The 18,859-nt window shown below is 50.7% G+C and overlaps 3 protein-coding genes across 3 annotated transcripts; 1 reads left to right on the top strand and 2 right to left on the bottom strand.

The window, feature by feature from the left end:
* Positions 1–6,865: 6,865 nt before the first annotated feature.
* Positions 6,866–7,905, bottom strand: LOC100826342 (protein AUXIN-REGULATED GENE INVOLVED IN ORGAN SIZE). Its single transcript, XM_010234366.3, has one exon. The coding sequence runs from the start codon at positions 7,643–7,645 to the stop codon at positions 7,307–7,309; it is 339 nt and encodes a 112-aa protein (XP_010232668.1). The 5' UTR covers positions 7,646–7,905; the 3' UTR covers positions 6,866–7,306.
* Positions 7,906–10,183: 2,278 nt separating this feature from the next.
* LOC100831419 (serine/threonine-protein kinase rio2) lies at positions 10,184–14,443 on the top strand. Its single transcript, XM_003564759.4, has 13 exons — positions 10,184–10,382; positions 10,466–10,512; positions 10,832–10,902; positions 10,997–11,110; positions 11,444–11,619; positions 11,778–11,866; positions 11,956–12,073; positions 12,344–12,417; positions 12,489–12,536; positions 12,629–12,788; positions 13,532–13,657; positions 13,790–13,855; positions 13,929–14,443. The coding sequence occupies exons 1-13, from the start codon at positions 10,299–10,301 to the stop codon at positions 14,217–14,219; spliced, it is 1,464 nt and encodes a 487-aa protein (XP_003564807.1). The 5' UTR covers positions 10,184–10,298; the 3' UTR covers positions 14,220–14,443.
* On the bottom strand, positions 14,390–18,193 carry LOC100831720 (MLO-like protein 1). The gene is made up of 14 exons (XM_003564760.4): positions 17,793–18,193; positions 17,608–17,665; positions 17,198–17,424; positions 16,719–16,835; positions 16,576–16,630; positions 16,308–16,399; positions 16,133–16,207; positions 15,969–16,057; positions 15,759–15,808; positions 15,635–15,675; positions 15,338–15,547; positions 15,073–15,140; positions 14,912–14,972; positions 14,390–14,783 (listed from the first exon to the last, which is right to left on the bottom strand). Exons 1-14 carry the CDS (start codon positions 17,940–17,942, stop codon positions 14,574–14,576), a joined length of 1,503 nt encoding a protein of 500 aa, XP_003564808.1. The 5' UTR covers positions 17,943–18,193; the 3' UTR covers positions 14,390–14,573.
* Positions 18,194–18,859: the final 666 nt, after the last annotated feature.

Raw genomic sequence — 18,859 nt, 5'->3', positions numbered from 1 at the left:
ACCCCAGACCGCGAATGGCCACGAGGATGGGATGACCTGCAGGGCCTGCGCCGACTGGTTGCTCTTCTTCGCGTGGAACTGGCACGCCTCACACGTCTTCACCAGCCGCTCCGCGTCGGCCAGGGCCGTGGGCCAGTAGGCCAGTAGAAACCGTGCCGAAACGCCTTGCCGGACAGCGCCCTGGAGGCCACATGGTGGGAGCATGTGCCTCGATGTATCTCCTCCAACAGTGCGCGCCCTTCGTCTTGGGGCACGCAGAGGAGCTTGACTCCATTCGCACGCCTACGGTAGAGGTTCCCGTCTACCACGGTTTACATTTTGGCTTGCCGGGCCACTCGTTCCGCCGCGACGTCGTCTTCCGTGAGGGCCTCTCCCTTCAGGTAACAGGCGATTTCCACCGCCCAGGGAGGGGTCTCCCTGCCAACGCATGCCGCTACGTCAGCGGCATGGACCTCCGCTGTTGCGGGGTTTCCTTCGGTTGTCGGAGGGGCTTCCCCGGCGACCGGCTTGGGGGCGACTGAAGGCGCCGCCCGCTTGTGGCAGAACACCCCCACCGGAGGCTTCCGGCGTTCTGCTGCCATCTTGGACAGCTCGTCAGCCGCGAAGTTGTCCTTCCGCTTGACATGCTCGAATCACAAACCCTTGAACTTGCGTTCTAGCTTGCGGACTTCCTCCACGTACGGTGCCATCTGCGGGCAATCGTAGTCCTTGTTGACCTGGTTGATCACGAGCTGGGAGTCCCCGCGAACGACCAGGCGCTTGATATCCAGGGCGTTTGCTGCCCGCAACCCGGCGAGCAAACCCTCGTACTCTGCCGTGTTGTTAGTGGAGTTCGGAAAATCGAGTTGGATAGCAAACCTCAACTGATCCCCCGTCGGTGACTCGATGATGACCCCAGCGCCGGCTCCCTGAAGGCTGAACGCGCCGTCGAAGTACAGGATCCAGTGGCCTTCGTCCAGCTTGCCTGGCAGGCTGGTCTCCGGCTCCTCCTCTTCTACACCCGTCGACATCCACTCCGCGACGAAGTCCGCCAGGGCCGCACTCTTGATGCTCTTGGAGTTGGTGAAGTGCAGATCGAACTCCGACCGCTCCATCCTCCACTCAGCCACCCTCCCGGTGGCTTCACGGTTGGTGAGGGCTCGCTCAAGGCAGAACCCCGACACCACCATGACGCGGTGCGCCTGGAAGTAGTGGCGCAGCTTGCGGGACGCGAGCAGAATCCGCAGCAGGAGCTTCTGCACCTGCGAGTACCTTGTACGGGCGTCACGTAGCACCGTGCTGATGAAGTACACCTTGTGCTGCACGAGCCGGTTGCGCGGTGCTGACGCTGCCGGCTCGGGGGTGGTCCCTGGGTCCGAGGCGGTTGCCGGGGGCCGTTCAGCCCCCTGCCCCGCAGCCTCAGTCCCCGGAACGTTTTCCTCCCTCTCGGCAACCCGCACCGAGCTAACCACCTGGTCAGTCGCCGCAAGGTAGAGTAGCAGCGGCTCGCCTGGCTTGGGGGCGACGAGGACGGGCGGCGACTTCAGGTATTGCTTGAGATCCTGGAACGCCGCCTCGGCCTCGGGGGTCCAATCAATCGGACCCTTCTTCTTCATCACCTTGAAGAAAGGCAGGGCGCGTTCGTCCAACCTTGAGATGAAGCGGCCCAGCGCGGCAACGCAGCCGTTGAGGCACGGGACATCCTTCACCTTGCGGGAGCCTCCATTTTCTCAATAGCTTCTATCTTCTGTGGGTTGGCTTATATCCCCCTGTGTGAAACTAAGAAACCCAGAAGCTGGCCTGAGTCTACACCGAAGGTGCACTTCTCAGGGTTCAACTTGAATTTGATCCTGCGGAGGTTATCAAACGTCTCCCGCAAGTCATCAATCAGCGAGTCCCCGTGCTTTGACTTGATGACGATATCGTCCATGTAGGCCTCCACGTTGCGGCCTACCTGTGGTCCCAAACACTCACGTAGCGCGCTGGAATGTTGAGCCCGCGTTCTTCAACCCGAAAGGCACGCATCCATAACAGTAGCAGCCAACCGGGGTGATGAACGCCGTTTTCTCCTCGTCTTCGACTGCCATCTTAATTTGATGGTAGCCGGAAAAAGCATCCAAAAAGCACAGCAAATCACACCCAGCAGTGGAATCAACTATTTGGTCGATACGGGGTATAGGGAAAGGATCCTTGGGACATGCACGGTTAAGATCAATAAAATCTCCACACATGCAAAGCTTATTTCCCGCCTTGGATACTACTACAGGGTTAGCTAACCAAGTGGGGTACAGAACTTCCCTGATAGCTCCCGCAACCTTAAGCTTCTCCACCTCCTGCTTGATGAAGCCTTTGCGCTTCTGTGCTTGCCGGCGAATCTTCTGCTTGACGGGTCAGGCATCCGGACGCACCGCGAGTCGAATGTCGATCACCTTCCTAGGGACTCCAGGAAGGTCCGACGGCTCCCAAGCGAACACGTCGGCATTCTCCCAGAGGAAAGTGATGAGGGCGCTTTCCTATCTGGCGGTGAGGTGCGCACCGACAGTGGCGGTGCGTTCCTCATCGCCGGCCTGGAGGGGCAGCCTATTCACCTTGGCGGCCTCCTCCTTGAGCTTCTGGCCCTTGCTGGGGCGCGAGCTCGAGCCTGCGCCTCCCCCGGCAAGCTCTTGTGGGGCAGCGCGGGCCTTCTTCGTTGCCGGGCCGTCGCCCGGCAAGCCTTCGTCTCCGGCAACGTCCTCGTCATCGGCGTCGGTTGCGGCCCTAACGACCTTGCCCACACACCAGGCCGCATCCTTGAGGTCACACCTGATGGAGAGGACTCCGTATATGGATGGCATCTTCATCACGCAGTAGGCGCAATGCATCGCCGCCATGAAATTGATCAGCGCTGGTCGACCAAGGATCCCGTTGTAGGGCAAAGGGGTGTGCGCCACGTCGAACACCACGTGCTCGGTCCTGAACGCTTCGCGGGACCCGAAGGTTACCAGAAGCGTGATGCGCCCCAAGGGGCGCACGATCCCGGGGTTCACTCCCCGGACGGGTCAGTGGGCCTCAGCTGCTCCACCGGCAACTACAGCTTCTCCACTCACCTGGCGGACAGGAGGTTTAGCCCCGCTCCGTTGTCCCCCAGGACCTTGGTCACCGTCATGTTGTTGATGATCAGTGAGATCACAAAGGGTATGACCCCTGAACCCAGCTGCCGCGCTGGGTGATCGTTGGCGCTGAAGGTGATCGGCACGTGCGACCACCTTAGTGGCTGATGCGGCTCCGCGTCCGGCAACAGCGCGCACATGTCGCGGGTGAGACGCTTCACCGCGGCATGAGATGGGAGAGCGTAAGCTCCCCCATGGATGCAGGCGACGCCGCGGGGCTCCTGGAAGCCCGGCTCATCGCCGCCAGTGCAATCGGACTCGCGCTGCTCCTCTGCACGAGCCCTGTCCCGTCGCCGGGGAGGGCGCTCCGTGCCGGCGCGGGCCTGGCCGCACCGCCCTGAGCTTCTTCCCTGCCGGCTCCACCGCCGGCAGGCTTTGGCCCCGCTCTGGGGTCGTTCGGGCAATCCCGGGAGAGATGCCCGATGTCGCCGCAGTTGAAGCAAGCGCCGCCCGCTCGGCGCTGCTCGCGCCGCTGCTTGATACCCTGTAGAACGCGGCAGTTCTGCGCGTCGTGGGAGGCGTTGACGTGGATGGGGCAGCGGGACGAGTCACCCTGCTTGCCGCCAGACCCGCCAGATGAAGCCTTCTTCACGGGCCTCAAGGTAGCCCTCGAGTCCACGGCGAGGGCTTGCTTCCCGCTGCGCTTGCGGGAGCTCTTCTTCTGCGAACTCTCACTGGGGCTCGCGGCAGCCTTAGCTGCAAGCTCGAGCGCCAAGCGCCCCTCCTCAGCCATGGCCCACTTGTGCGCCAGGGCGTAGAGGTCCTGCATCGTCCGGATCCGATGCGTGCTCAGCTTCTCGCGCATTTTGGGGGCGCGGACGTTGATGGTGAAGGTGTTGATGATTGCGGCAGCCTCCGCCGCTGGGATGGAGTAGGAGAGACTGGAGAAGCGGTTGACGAAGCTCCGCAGCGTCTCTCCCGGCTTCTGCACTACGGTGTGCAGCTCCGCCATGGTTCCCGGGCGCTTGTAGCCGCCCTGGAACGCGCTCACGAACTGCTCACGTAGGTCCGCCCAAGTGGCGTTGGACCCAGCAGGCAGGTGGAGCAGCCACGTCCTTGCTGATCCCTTAAGGACTATCGGGAACCAGTTGGTTTTGACCTTGTCATCGGCGCCGATGGCGTGCATCCCCAACGTGTAGGTCAGGAGGAAGTCATTGGGATTTACGGTCCCATCGTACGTACCGAGCGCAGGCGCTCGGAACTTGCGGGACCATGTCACCCGCCGAAGCTCGCGCGTGAACGGGGTGCAGCCGTCCTCGAGACCCATGTGAGGATCCTCCTGCTCCAGCGAGTCCGGGCGCGCCGCGTCGCACCGGCGCTCCAAGCGCTGGCGCGGGTCCTCCTGCTGGCGGGCGTTCAGGACGCAACGCGCATCACCCATCACGACGGTGGGCGACAAATCCGAGGACCCCTCAGGGCCCCCGTCTCCCGGCTCTCCCTGCGGGGGAGGGTTCTCCCCCTGCCCCGAGACGCGAGGCGCGCCTCCACGTCCCGGGTTCTGTCCCCGGCTTGAGCCAGCCGGGGCGCCCTCACCTTGCGGCTGCGGGGCGACGAGTGCCAGGAGCGCCTCCAGCTCCGCACTCCAAGCCTCGTGCGCCGGCGTGCCCTGGGGCGGCTCGTAGCGCACCATGCCGCGCGCGGCGATAATGGCCTCCGCCGGGGTTTGCGCGAGAGGCTACCGGTTTCCCGAGCGGCTGCCCTCCGCTCTATCCCTGGACGCCCACGGATGAGTCGAGCGCGAGCCGGTCGGCGTCGCCCGCGACGCTCCGTGCTCCTCACGCGGCTGCTGCCATGGCTGCGGTTCGTCGGCCCGCGGGTCGCCCGGCTGCGGTTCGCGGCTGGCTCCAGCGCTGGGAGCCACCGGTCCTCTCGGCCGGTTGTCAGCCGACGGTCGAGGAGGCGGCGGTGGCGGCAGCTGCGACGGTGGCTGCTGCGCTCGGGCAGGCTCAGGATCACCCTGCTCCTGCGACGCGCGTGGCACGTCGTGCGACCGCGTGTGTGCAGCTGGGGCCGCGCGCGGGTCGATCCTCGAGTCACCAGCCCGCTTGGGGGGCATGGTGGCCGGCTCTGTCGTCGAGGAAGACGAGGCCGATGTTGGTGTAGACGTCGCCGCCGGCGGTCACCAGCGAGCTATCCTCACGCGCCCCTACCTGGCGCGCCAGATGCCGCAGCACGTGGCTTTGACACCGGGGGTGTGCGGGCACCCCCTTTTTAGGTTCGGCAGAGGGCGACGGGGATCGCTCCGGCGATCGCCGGCGGGGCCGATGCGTGGCCTGCAAAAACGCTATGAACACATGCACGCACGTTTTACCCAGGTTCGGGCCACCCGGAGGTGTAAAACCCTACGTCCTGCTTGTCTGAGCTCGCATTATCGAAAGATTGAGTGTTTACAAGTTGCCGGGGGAGGGTCTCCGGGTGCTCTCTTTGTGGCTAAGTGCTCATTGCTACTCTGGGCTAAGGCTATCCAACGAAAAAACCGAACCTCTTGACCGTTGGCGGGGTCCTCCTTTTATAGCAAAGGGGATACCACAGGTGCCACGGTGCATGGATTACAAGTGGCGAGCAGGAAGCTTGGGCAGCTCCTCCTCGGTGTGCTGGCAGACATGCAAGAGCGCCAGCCCCGCGACTAGGGGTCTAATACCCTATAAATTAGCTCTGGGCAGCCACTGTTTGCCTGACTAGACGGATAACCCTCTTCTTGTCGGCTCATTAAATGTGTCTTGTGCTATACTCCTCGTCCTGGCGACCCTGCACACTGGGCGCCTGTCGCGCACCCACGTGGCGCTGCTGCTCTGTTTCCTCGGCCCCGCCTTCGCAGCAGGAACCTGCGCCCGGGAACGCCTCCTCTCGGCAAGTTACCTCCCGGGAAGCGCCCAGGCGAGATTATTCCCCGAAGCCCCGCTAGTCCTGCCGGACTGGTAGCTTGCCGGGCAGCTTGCACGTTGCCGCCCGTGGTGCGATCCTCCCAGGGACCAAGCGATGCGACCCACGCGTCATGCAGCGGTGGCACCCCGGGTGCCACTGGTGCGACAAGTGTAATACTAAACATAACTGTATATTTCAAAAATGAAGAGACCATTATATAATTATGGGACCAACTTATTGTAGTGTGTATGTGATGTAGTTTTGAAGGCGATATTTTCTAGTGTGTTTTGTATGGATGATGTTTATTGAAACAACCATTGGGTAATGGCCTAGTGGGTGTGGTTATTTCTCGATCGCCTGATTTTTAAGTAAATGTTTTTAAATCTTAGTTGACGTATCATAGCCGTGAGAATAAGTTCTGAAGGTCATCTCTATAATCCCATCTCCCACATGCTATCATTGGATCAAAATCCAACGGTGATCCAACGGTCAAACACGTCGATTGATCTGCAACTAAAAATCAGGCGACTTCTTGATAGCAAAAAAACCGTTAAACATTATAACTATTTCTATGGAAATAGACATAAGAGTTAATGTACTCCCTCCGGTCGAGATATTACGTGTATTTAGATGCTTTTTAAACATGAATACATCTATATTTGGACAAATTTGAGACAAGTAATATGGGACGGAGAGAGTAGTAGATTTCTTTAATGAGCACAACTAGCTAGTAAGCGCTCTGTTTCACTGTATCTGCTCTCATTCCCCATGAGCACAAGCCTAGAAAGCATTGAATCTAATATTTCAACAACAACCTGACCTATTTTCAACGCATTCAAATAATACAACAAATTGTGGAGTATAGAAACATCTGCAGCTTTTAATTTTTTTTCAATGGGAAAATAGGTGAAACAGTAGATTACAGATGATGAAAGAGAGGAAGTAAAGTTTTCAAAACAAGTGGCCACAAATTGGATCGACAAAACAGTAATACGACGAGCTAGCCATCATCATCACAACTCTCAAGTTCATGATATTAGTGGACAATGCACATATGCTGCAATCATTTCCCTTGGAATTTTTGTGCAGAAATGCTTCCCCTTGATAAGCATAATTAAATTGGTGACCTCAAGTGGTTGGGATTCAGTCATGATCCGTCGTCTCCGAAGAACTACAGAACCCAAAATTAGCCCTCTAATAACTTGCCTAATCTGAAAATAACTATAGTAAAAATCTGTATTTGCTAGTAGTAGATCGGAAGCAGCTAGGGGACGATGAACCAGAAGGAAAAAAATAAAAAAAATGCAGTTTCTCTACGAGCAAGATGATGAGCCGACGACGTTGTTGTGGGCGTCGAGCGGGACGAAGGCGAGCGCGGCCAGGACGGCCAGCAGGCAGACCGGCAGCAGCAGTAGCGAGAGCGGCGGCGGCGGCAGCGGCGGCAGCAGGAGCGGCAGGAACGCGAGCGACGCGGCCACCCAGAGGAACACCATCACCAGCTGCACGGTGAAGTAGCCCGACCCCGACGTCGCCTGCTGATGCGTTCTCCCACCACGCGCCTGCCTCTGCTTCTGCTCCGCCGCCGGCGCCGCCCGCGTTCGCTTCTGATGATGAGCTGCTGCGCCAACTCTCCGTGCCGCTCTCGTCTCCATGAGGATTCAGACAGTGATTCGCGGGGTGCTTCTTCTTCCGTTGCGATGAGGATTGAAGACCGGCCGAGGTTGAGATCGGCAGAGTGCCGCGGAGCGCAAAGCTCCGTTCAGAGAATCAGTTGTTTCGCCGAAGATTAGCGAAGAGAGACTCTTGCAATCAGTCGAAGACTCCAGGGGCGGCTTGAACACCGGAGGAAGGAGGAGGCGTCTACAAGCGACAGGGTGGGAAATATATATAGAGAGAGAGCTGGTTGTTGAACGGCTCGAGTGGTGTTGAGTAGTATAAAACGCGGGCCGTCGGCTTGCTTCGGAGCAGGTTCTTTGAACAACGTGATGGCGAATTAAGCTGCAGTGTTTTTTTTTTTGACTGGACCTCTCGTACGGCAACCACCGGGTCGCAGCGCCGTACGGCAAGAATCAGATCGCGCGCGCGCGGTGACGTCGAGATCTTGCTTTGGACGGGGCCGGCCCAAGTGCAGTGTATGTGGAAACCGTGGATCGGTCCTCCGTGCATGTGGGCATGAATTCCGAGTCTAGCAGCAGAGCATCCAGCGGCGCATTGCTGCTTTACGACTAGTAGCACTAATCAAGACGCGTCCGATCTGAGGATGACCAAAGCAGTGGGGCGTGGGGGGCAGCCAGCGGTGGGCGGTCGTGTTGTGCCTTCTTGGGTGCTGCCGTCGGGCCGACAGCATGGATCGGGCGTCGGCCGGAACCGGATCACCCGGCCGCTTGCAGGTTCAGCGTCTCGACTCTGTAGCGTTGGTCCGGGGACACGGCGCGTACGGTTGCCGCGTCCCTGTCCCTTTCTTTCTACTCCTGGATGCAACGACTCTCGATCTCGTTCTGGCGCCGATACATGCATGGCTGCATGCATCTCCGGTTGGTTGGTGACTTGGTGGTGCTGCTAGTAGTACTACTAGTTGGGTCCGTTCTAGATGGTTGATTCAGCATGTGCCGATTGGAGTGGTTGAGCTTGAGCATGCTACGTCAGACTGCACGCACGTTTAAGCGTGTATTAGTATGATTATTTCTTGCATACTTGTATTTAACTTATGAACTACTCCGGCCAGGTTTCGAGCACTCGGAGATGTACGGACGTCGATCAGGAGGTAGAATTAGTGGCTCCGGAATTCCGAATTGATGGGTATATCGCCTGAAAGAAAAGGAACGACGATTTTGTAAGCAGAATTTTCAATACAAAAGATTGTGTACATACTGATTTCTGCTATACCTGGCGTCTCCTAAAAAGGCAGCTCGTATAAGCTTTTGTGCTGCGCTTTTACGTTCTTTTCTCCTTCTTGCTTTCTTTTGACAGAGTAGTTACGGTGCCGAGTGCATGGAAGAAAGGAACGTTTCACCTGGAAAATCGTAACCGTTGAAAATATCATCACGACAAGTGGGATTTCCCTAGCCAATTTTTTGTTGAATGTGCACCATGCAACCTTTTTTACAAAGATTTTGATCCGACAAAATCCTTAAATTCCAAAAGTGTCCAGTCCATCTCGCCTTTTTCCTACGGTCAAAAATCCTTGTTCTGTGATCTCCTCCCTCAAAAAAGCTTCCACGTACTCAAGTACTAGGAAGAAAAAAGAGTAGCACCATGACTGCATCCACTGGTAATTCGTCTTTTTTTACAGCCACTGGTAATTCGTCTTACTATACAATTGGTTCATCGTCTGCCGTATCAACATCAATCTTTATTTTTATTTTCCTCAACAACCAGAAATATCGTCGTGTTGGACAGGAGGTGGGAGCAAATTTTTTGATCGGGCATCTCCACCGTATAAGGTAACCTAGTATACGTCCCAAAATAAGTGACTTGGAGTAGTATATACCAATTTCGATCAATCAGATATTTTTTGGAAACTTCATCTGTACATTTCCTACCCATCCTATATATGCAGATTTACTCACAACACATTTTGGAACTTCTAAATATTATTCTCCACTGAGTTGAGTTACAGATATTGGGTTCAGATGGACCGAGAGAGTCGAGACCAAATTAGGCATTGCTCGGAAGACGGGTATTTCCTCATAAGAATTTGATACTTAATTCAAATTTGACTTGGATACCTAAACTATAGGGAAAATTCATACTAGTAATATATCCCTGGCAATGCTTAATTCAGATTTTCAAATCGCCCTAGGGATTTTTAGGAGTGCATGCAGGTTATCACCCCCAAAGGCCAGAGTCCCGTGTTCTCGTGGACTAAGAGAGAATCACCCACTTTCTGCTGACCTCCATAACTCTATTTTCTTCGAGGACTAAATTCTAAATTCTTCGAAATTTAGAACCAAATTATAAATTCTTCGAAATTTGGAACCCCAATGAAGCGAGTTTTTTTAATGGGAATCATGCGAGGGCAGAGCGCTTGAGGCCTGCTCACAAGCCCGTCTCAATGTCCAGAGGCATCGGCCCATACTTCCGCTCCGAAGGATCACGGTCCCAGAGGCCAGGGGCCCATCTCCACCTACGCACTCCCAACCTGATGGCCCGGCCCATGATCGTCCCTCCACTTCTGACTTCCCCGACCCGTCCGCACCGATTCCCGAACGCTCCTCTCGAGTCGACTCCCTGGCACAGTTCCCACGCGCGAATACCTAGCGCCGCCGGCCAGCTACTCCCCGCCGCCGCTGCGAGGAGGAGACCATGAAGCTCGACGTGAACGCCCTCCGCTACCTCTCCAAGGATGACTTCCGCGTCCTCACCGCCTGCGAGATGGGCATGCGCAACGTAAGACCTAAAACCCTACACCCCCAACGACATGTGGGACTGTTAGCTTCCCTGCCTGACGTTTCTGTTCTTTGGATTTGTAGCACGAGATCGTGCCCGCGGAGCTCGTCGACCGTATCGCCGGATTGAAGTGAGTAGTGCTCCCTTTTTGGTTCGGAATTTTGCCGTATATTGTTTGCTCAATTGATGCTCCTGGTCCGCGTACCGTGTGTTTAGTTCTTTTTTCCAGCATGGGGATGCTCAATTTCTGTGACGAGTTTGTTATGATAGCTCGTGGACTACTAGTGGTCTTTGGGCTTCATATGTCTTTTTGGATAAGCTATGACATAGGAATAGCTGCATCCATGACAATTAATCAAAACGGAGCGGCTTGCACATCGAACATGTTGTTTGGTTTAAAAGACCTGTCCAATATTTCGGTGATTGTGTTCTAATTCTTGTGGATTTAGGCATGGAGGCACATATAAAGTACTGCGGAATTTGCTGAAGAACAAACTGGTTCACCATGATTGTAAAAAATGTGAGTTGATGTAGATCTTGCTTAAATTTATCTTTGGATGAATGGTTAGATACTTAGATTATCATAGTTGCTTTCTTGGTTTCTTTGCTTACAGATGATGGGTATCGGCTCACTTATCTTGGGTATGACTTCCTCGCCATCAAAACTTTGGTCAATCGTGGAATATTTGCTTCGGTTGGTCGTCAGATTGGTGTTGGAAAGGAATCAGGTAATTGATGGTTGACTCATGTTTTATCTTTATTCTCGGTTTACGGCTCTTGTGATGTATTTTAAAAGTTCTGGGAGAAGGAAATTGTTAAAAAATGTATAAGACTGTAGCAATGCACATGCATTTACCTAGTAACATATATTCCGCAACGCAATAACATATGCATTACTTTGTAATTTGATTAAAGAAAAGAAATAGCTACCCAAACACCCAAGCATCTAAGAATGGTTCAACAAACTGGATTGTCATAGTTCACAGCAATGCCATATGGAGCCTTGGGTTGTAGCAAGCAATTGTCAAGTGCTTTATGTTTAATGTTTCCGTTATTTGTAGATATATTTGAGGTTGCCACAGAGGACGGAGAAGTGTTGGCCATGAAGCTCCATAGGTTGGGCAGGACATCTTTTAGGGCTGTGAAATCGAAGCGTGATTATTTAGCGCACCGGAGGAGCTTTAACTGGCTTTATCTATCACGACTTGCGGCCCTAAAGGAATTTGCTTTTATGAAGGTTTTTACACAGCTACACTTTTTTTTATTTAACTGTCAGCTCTTGTGAATCTCAAAGCAACTTTTTACAAATGAATGGACCCGATAGACCAAGCATGCCGTGTACTTGTAAAAGCGGTTTTGCTCTTCACAATAATATTTTACTGTTTTATCACACAGGCTTTAGGAGGCCGTGGATTCCCTGTTCCCACAGCCGTGGAATGCAATCGGCATTGTGTGATCATGTCACTTGTGCCGGGATACCCACTGTAAGTTGACATTCATGTAAATGAGTTCTACATTAATCAAGGGTCTTTTTTTGCTTTATGTAACTGAGGTGTTGTACCCTATTCTGTAGTGTTCAGATAAAAGAATTACAAAATCCAGATGTTGTTTTTGACACAATTCTTGGTCTTGTAATTCGTTTGGCGGAGCATGGGCTCATACATTGTGATTTTAACGAATTCAATATCATGGTAAACCTTCTTTTCCCTTCTCTTGCAATTACTTCATGTAGGTAAATCAGCTATATAGCGATATGGATTGTAACCTTTGACAAGAGAATGCATGACTGTAATACAAATACTATAAGTGGGTACATAATTGTCATTTGGAGTTGAAATGGAACGGAGCTTTCAATTTTGAATCCTTAAACAAGCGTAAATCGAAGTTCTGGTATTATGTGATAGTATGTCATATGTGCCTTACCGTTATTTAAATATTTTATGGGTATTGATGATGTGCAGATTGATGATGATGAAACGGTCACGATGATTGATTTCCCACAGATGGTATCTGTTTCGCATCGCAATGCCGAGATGTATGTAGCATATTCTGATGACTAACTGAAGACTGCTTTCTATTCAGTTTTCATGACATTTGCTTTTACAGGTATTTTGATCGAGATATTGGGTGTATCTACAAGTTCTTTAACAAAAGGTCTATCATCTTATGCAATGAAATCTCAAGAATTCCATCTTATCCATTACATCTCCTTTGTTTTGTTATTAAACTCTCTTTTTTTGTATTAGGTTTCGTCTTACAGAGAAAGGTGAACAAGATGGTTCTGAAACTGATGAGGATGAGAGCCGCAGGCCATCCTTTCAATCTGTTCAAAGGTCTGCTGGTTCCTTGGACAAAGATCTAGCTGCCAGTGGCTTCACCAGAAAAGAGCAAGCTGAGATAGAGAAGGTGAGTCTGATGTTGGTGTTACTTATTTTGAAGATCTACCGTAAGTGTACCTTATTTTGCTGCAAAAATCTTGGGTGTATTTGGATGGTGAGCAAAACTAACATGCCAACTTTTTTGGTCATGGCCAAAATTTAGGTTCTTGCTTAGATGGTAGCTAATATTTTCGCATGCACATGCTCTGTAGCCAATGCTATTTCAGTTTTCCTGCCGACCACTGGCCAAAATATGGGCAACCAAAACCTGAGCCAAAATGCTACCTAGCCAATTTTTTGGTGGGGTGCTCAAACCAAACACACCCTGGGTTCTTAACCAGTAATCTGGGAACTGGTTTGTAGCAACTGGATTCCAGTTCTCCCTGCTCACCCCCTTTTCATGAACTTTTTTTTGAAAGAGGCCTTTTCATTAACTTAATATTCTTTGAACTTTGGTTAACACTACGATCTGCATTTCCTCTAAACATGAGAAAATACTTAATAATACAACTGCTTTTCATAAAGAACCTGGTTTATGTGGTTGCATGTGAATTCTGTTTGCCCAGTTAATTTTGATATTGGCACATAAATCAAACAGGGATCTTGTGAAAATGCATAGAATAAAGGCAAAAACATTAGACCACAACATCGTGAAAACTACAATAATTTGGATGACCATGGAATGTTCCTTCTCATATGCAGTTGTATTAATTTGATTTATCAGATTTTTATAACCTGGTGAGTGGTGACATTCTCCCTTTTGCATTACAGTTCATTGACGAGAATGCTGAAGAAGCTATTTCCAGCTCAGATGATGATGATTCGACATCCGAACGGAAAATTGAAGGTGGTGACGCTGAGCCTGTTAAAATCAATTCCTTGAAAATAACAGACCAGGTATTGGTGCCAGTAACAAAGGCTTTTTCTAGTTTAAATGTGTCACCAAATGGTTCCCTACTACCAAGCTATCCAGCAGTTTCAGATTTCTCGAGTCAGTTCTTCAAATATACTTTGGTGGATATTTTTCAGGATTCTACTGGTGTGCCTGATCTCATCGCGTCGGATTCAAACGAACCTGAAACTTCTTCTGAAGAGGTTAGTAATATATTCATCCGAGTGAGTAAACAATCTTTTCATTGGATATTGCTTATGTCGCTCTACCTTGCAGCATAAAACAAGCACAAGTTGCAGTGATGAGAACAAATTGACAGATCCAAACGCTGATGGCATTGGGAATGCTAAGGTATCAGCTGGATCAGAAGGCAATGACGATGAGTCATCAGAGGATCCTGACGAAGAAGATGATGACGTGCTGACAAAAAAGCTGAACAAGCAAAGGAAAAAGGCATTAGCAGCTGCCCTTGGCCGGAGAAGGCCTCTCTCCTCAAGGAATGCTTACAAGGACAAGGGGAAGGGCACCATGAATTCCAAGATCCAGAAGCAAGCTTGCCAATGGTGAATGGTTGGTCTGCTTTGTTTCCGGCTGGAAATCTATAATGTGTATTTAGTACGGCCGTAAGAGAGCCGTGCTCAAGTTTTGGTTTTTGCACTCTCTTTTTTGCCAAGATTCTCAATGGTTACCTATTGAGTAGAGTCAAACACCAGTGTGCCAGTACCACTAGCATCTTGTACCATCATCTCAGTATACATTCCTTTAGTTGCCAGTGAAAGCAAATTCATCAATTCTACGACTCAAGCCTGATTACAGCACACTAAGTCTTAAGGCGTAATATCCTATTCCTGAGGCTGATAGCGTCTTTCCTCAAACTAATACACGCATCTTCATCATCTTCGTTACAGCTTTGGGACAACTCTACCTTGGCGGCGCTCTACTGCACTGTAGTACAGAGGCAGCTCGTCGCAGCATTTCCAGCCTAGAAGACGCCCGCGGTGCCGCCGGCCCGGGTGCCGGTCCGGCCGTGGCCTCCTTGGACTCTTTCCTCCGCTTGGCCTTCTGCGCCCATCCCACCAGGCCCTGCTGGACATGCTCGTCGAAGATCTCCTTCTTGAAGAATGTCCCCATCTTCGCACATATTCACATAGGAAGGAAAACCAAACAAATGTCCATTAGTTGCCTCATTTCTCTGGCAAAACAATTGATGAACAGGCAATTGGAGCAGTCAGATGAGTTATGAGAATTAGTGGCAACACCTGTGTGACAATTGCATAAAGTGGCAAGGTGCTGTAGCTGCAGAGAAGTTGAATAATGACCCTGCAAGCAAGGCAAGCTGTCTTGAGTCTGAATGACACATAAATAAGGCTCGTTTTGCTTCTACTAAGTGCGATGAGTAAACTGAACCAATGTGATCTACCCGATGACAAGCCTTGGCACGATGAAAGGTACATGGTCCATGATGCAGGAGTTGAAGCCGTAGGTAGTCTTGCAAAGGAAAACCTTATCTTGGTTAGCATTCATCCTCTGCTAACTACTCCCTTTGATCCTAAATTCTTGACTCAAATTTGTCCAAATATGAATGTACCTATTCTTAAAAGGCGTCTAGATACATGTAATATTTCGACAATAATTTAGGATCGGAAGGTGTACTTAAATGGAGTTCCATGGCTTCACTCGCTTACCAGCATCCAGAAGAATAACGCGATCTCGAACGCATTCTGGAAGAGGATGAAATGGATCAGGTACAAGATTACCCTCGGCCGTGCGCACCAGAAGTGCTCGTCTGAAGGATTGACAACCAAGTCGCCCTCAATTGAGGAGTGCTTCTCGGCAACCTCCTGGGCCAGCTGAGCTATGACGTGCTCCAGCTTGGTGCCAACAGCCAGCAGAAGCTGCAGGCAGCACAAGGAAGCAATGTCCGATAAGCAAAAGCCAGCTGGAGGAAGCAGAAACTTGTATCTGTATGCTGGGCCACTTACAAGAAGGGGAAGGAAGGAGATCCAGAAGTATGTGTGCCAACCTGCAGATTAGCAGGGGTATATGATTACTCATATTTAGATGCTGAAATACTTGTAGGCAGATGATTATGTGATTGGAACTTACCATTAACATTCAGCAACATGAATATCACAACAAATAACCAGAGGTACCAGCTAAATCAAAAAAAAGACATAGCAAGGGTAAAAATGTTTAGGCTCGTCAGTTGTGTGCTCAACAACTACTAGTGAATGAACCAAAAATCAATTTTTCACCTAACAAACTGATCTGGAAATTTTTACTACACGACAGCTATGATTTTTCAGTTTGGATTACCGTATGCCAACCACCTTCTTAAAATCAGCCTCCAAAGCTCGCACCATGTATTTGTGAAAATCAAATTTCGGGTTTCCTCGGCAATGTGTCTGCAAAGAAAATGATTTCCTGTTAATTTTTATAAATTAAGAGAGAGTAGAATGCCGCAAATTGGGTGTTCTTACCATGATGAAACCAAGTCGCATTGTTGTGTAGTCTGATTTAGTAACTGACGCATAAAACTGCTTAACAAAAGAATGCTGAAGGAAAAATCTAGTTAGTTGTCTTAATAAAATTTATATACAAAAGACATGTTCTTTTGACTGAAAAAAACACGTGAATATGGGATGCATTTCTTACCATCCAGGTCAATACCATAGAATCCTTGCTAATACCATTAACATTTTCCCTGATAAATTCAAATTGGTCAACGTGGGTCACCTTCCTAGGTGCTGCAGTTCCAGAGGACTGAATAAGCATGTTACATCTAGGATTTGTATTAAGAAGCAACCTAATTTTTATTAAATATAATTGATAATATTTACTAGATCACTGATTATATGTTTCTAAAAAGATCACTTATTATATCATTGCACCAAAATATGGATAGAAATTAAGACTCCTATACCATCTCTTGTGTCATCTTTCTGAATTACATTCTCCCAGTCTTTCCACTGACGAATCTGAGTTATAAAACAATGTTCAAATTAACTACTGAAAAGCCAAGATTAATTATTTGTGTGAAGAAAAACAAATGTTACAGAAGTTTACCTTAGCCCCTCCTAAAATCATAGTCACAGCACTGAAAACCACATGGGTGATAGCCAGAACAAAAATGAAAATATGCAGCTGATGAAGCGCTTCAAGCGACAACAGAGGAACTTTTCCCTGTTGACAAAAAAAACTGGAGTTAGCTCAAAGAATACATGGGAACATTTTATTATTATTGATCAAAATTGCACAACTTTTAACATGTCGAAACAAAAAATGGGGTTAAGTACGGAATCTCTTGTCTCTTTCTAAAACAAAACAAGAATGAACATGAACACCTTGTCCACATTCTACAATCTACACACCATAACAGCAATACTGAAGTTACAAAACTGCAGCATGCTACGTGAAGCATAGGTTTTCTTCCCAGGGATTCGAAGCACATAATTACATAACCTGAATCAGACTGAAATAGTATGTACTAATGAAACAAGAGTACTCAAGAGCCATTATTCTGATATCATGATGTATCGACCCACCTTGCTGTGGCAATGGCCCGATCCACCCTCGTTAAGCAGCCGCCTGCCGCCGAGGCTGAAAACCCCGGCAGCAACGGACTGCGCCTCCGAAGGGTCCGCACGGGTGAGGTTCTCTGTCTTTTTACACGGCAGCAAGTAGTTGGTCCAGCTGGGAGGAATGCACGTCCTCTGGATCACCCCTTGGGACACCGTCAGCAGCAGGGAGATGAAGCCCAGAAGCATCAGCTCTGCATGACACCAAGTTCAGTCAGTATTTATTTAGAAGTACAGCTTACGTTTGTGCAGGAGGCATCGATCACTTGTTCTCATCTGCAGACTGATCAAAAGTAAGTAAAGATGTTGAACGAACTATGAGCAAAGATCTGCTAAGAATCTCCTTCACAGAAGATGAACAGACGCATAGTACGTACCTTCTTTGACCTTGAGGAGAGCCTCGAACAGCGCCTTCTGGCTCTTCTTCTTGAGCGTCTGCCCGGCGCCAAATCGAGCGCATTAACACAGGAGCAGAGATCAGGAATTAGCACACCTTATTTTTAGAAAGAAAGGAGGGAGGATGCAATGCAATATGGGGGGACGACGGGGATTTGGCATGCACCTTGCCGAGGTAATGGAGGCACCTCTCGGCGGCGAGGGAGACGAGCACGATGAGGGAGCAGACCCCCGCCACGATCCACGTCGGCGTGTACTCCAGCGCCGCCGCCGCCTCCTCCTCCGCCTCCCCGCCGCCGCCGCTCCCAATCCCCATCCCCCGAGACCTCGATCGATCGATCACCTTCCGGGCATCCAATAATCCGCCAAATGCAAAGGGATGGTGCGTGCGCTTGCCTTGTCGTCTTCTTGTTCTCTGTCCCGATGGATCGGCCCGCCAGTTTGATCGATGAGAGATAGAGTCCTCTTTCCAATTAATAAACGCAGCTGCATGCGTCGGTTGGATGTAACGTTGTCCGGCCCGATCGACGATCACTTCATTCACTGCACCACGTACTGGGTGGGCGCGGTCGGCACCGGCACACGGGCTGAGCCCCGCCCCGTGTAATGTGTAAAGGTGCCACTGTTTGGCTGGCGAGTTTAAATGTACATGGGGGGTTAGGCTAATGCTATAGCCCAGCGGAAAGGAAGTTCGGTGCGTTGCAAAGGACGGTTAGCCATGGCATTGCTGTCCGATCGATAGGCGAGGACTACCGCGGAGAGCCGTTGCTTCGGTTCCCTGCGCTTCTTTTATTAAGCCATGATGATATTGTTGGAATTTTGGGTAGCCCAACGCCCAATCTGAAATCAATTTTTGGAAAATCTCAAAAGCCCATTCATGTAGTGGGATGAGGAAGTGGGAATAGTACCACATTACTAGTTTAAGAGGAGTTGGACTAATATATAAGATATGTTGGTTCTCACCTCTTGAGCAAGTGAGTAAGGGAAATCTCTATGCATGCTCCTCCTCCTCCGCTCGCCTCGCCTCGTGCGCGCGTCGCGTTTCGTGGATCGAGCCGTGCCGGGTCGTGCTTATCTTTTTGGCAGTCAGAATCCGTTGCGGACGCGTAACAAATCCCGATAATTGCGGAGTCGGTTTTGGTTTCCTAAACCGAACCGAAGTCCGCCTGCGCGCCTATATAATAAGACTACCCCGACCTCCGGACGGACGACGCAAAAAACTCTAGCCGTCAC

Source organism: Brachypodium distachyon, chromosome 2 (assembly GCF_000005505.3).
Source record: "Brachypodium distachyon strain Bd21 chromosome 2, Brachypodium_distachyon_v3.0, whole genome shotgun sequence".
NCBI lineage: Eukaryota > Viridiplantae > Streptophyta > Magnoliopsida > Poales > Poaceae > Brachypodium > Brachypodium distachyon.
Note: the sequence above shows the minus strand (reverse complement) of the source record. Positions and strands in the feature narration are given on the sequence as shown.

Bases quoted from the DNA above. Each gene is read 5' to 3' on its own strand.
- LOC100826342 (XM_010234366.3), bottom strand. From the start codon at position 7,645: ATGGAGACGAGAGCGGCACGGAGAGTTGGCGCAGCAGCTCATCATCAG.
- LOC100831419 (XM_003564759.4), top strand. From the start codon at position 10,299: ATGAAGCTCGACGTGAACGCCCTCCGCTACCTCTCCAAGGATGACTTC. The intron at 10,383-10,465 runs GTAAGACCTAAA...TTGGATTTGTAG, and splicing joins GCGAGATGGGCATGCGCAAC to CACGAGATCGTGCCCGCGGA. The intron at 10,903-10,996 runs GTGAGTTGATGT...CTTTGCTTACAG, and splicing joins TCACCATGATTGTAAAAAAT to ATGATGGGTATCGGCTCACT.
- LOC100831720 (XM_003564760.4), bottom strand. From the start codon at position 17,942: ATGGGGATTGGGAGCGGCGGCGGCGGGGAGGCGGAGGAGGAGGCGGCG. The intron at 17,666-17,792 runs GTGCATGCCAAA...GGCGCCGGGCAG, and splicing joins GCCTCCATTACCTCGGCAAG to ACGCTCAAGAAGAAGAGCCA. The intron at 14,784-14,911 runs GTGTTGCCACTA...ATATGTGCGAAG, and splicing joins TTTATGCAATTGTCACACAG to ATGGGGACATTCTTCAAGAA.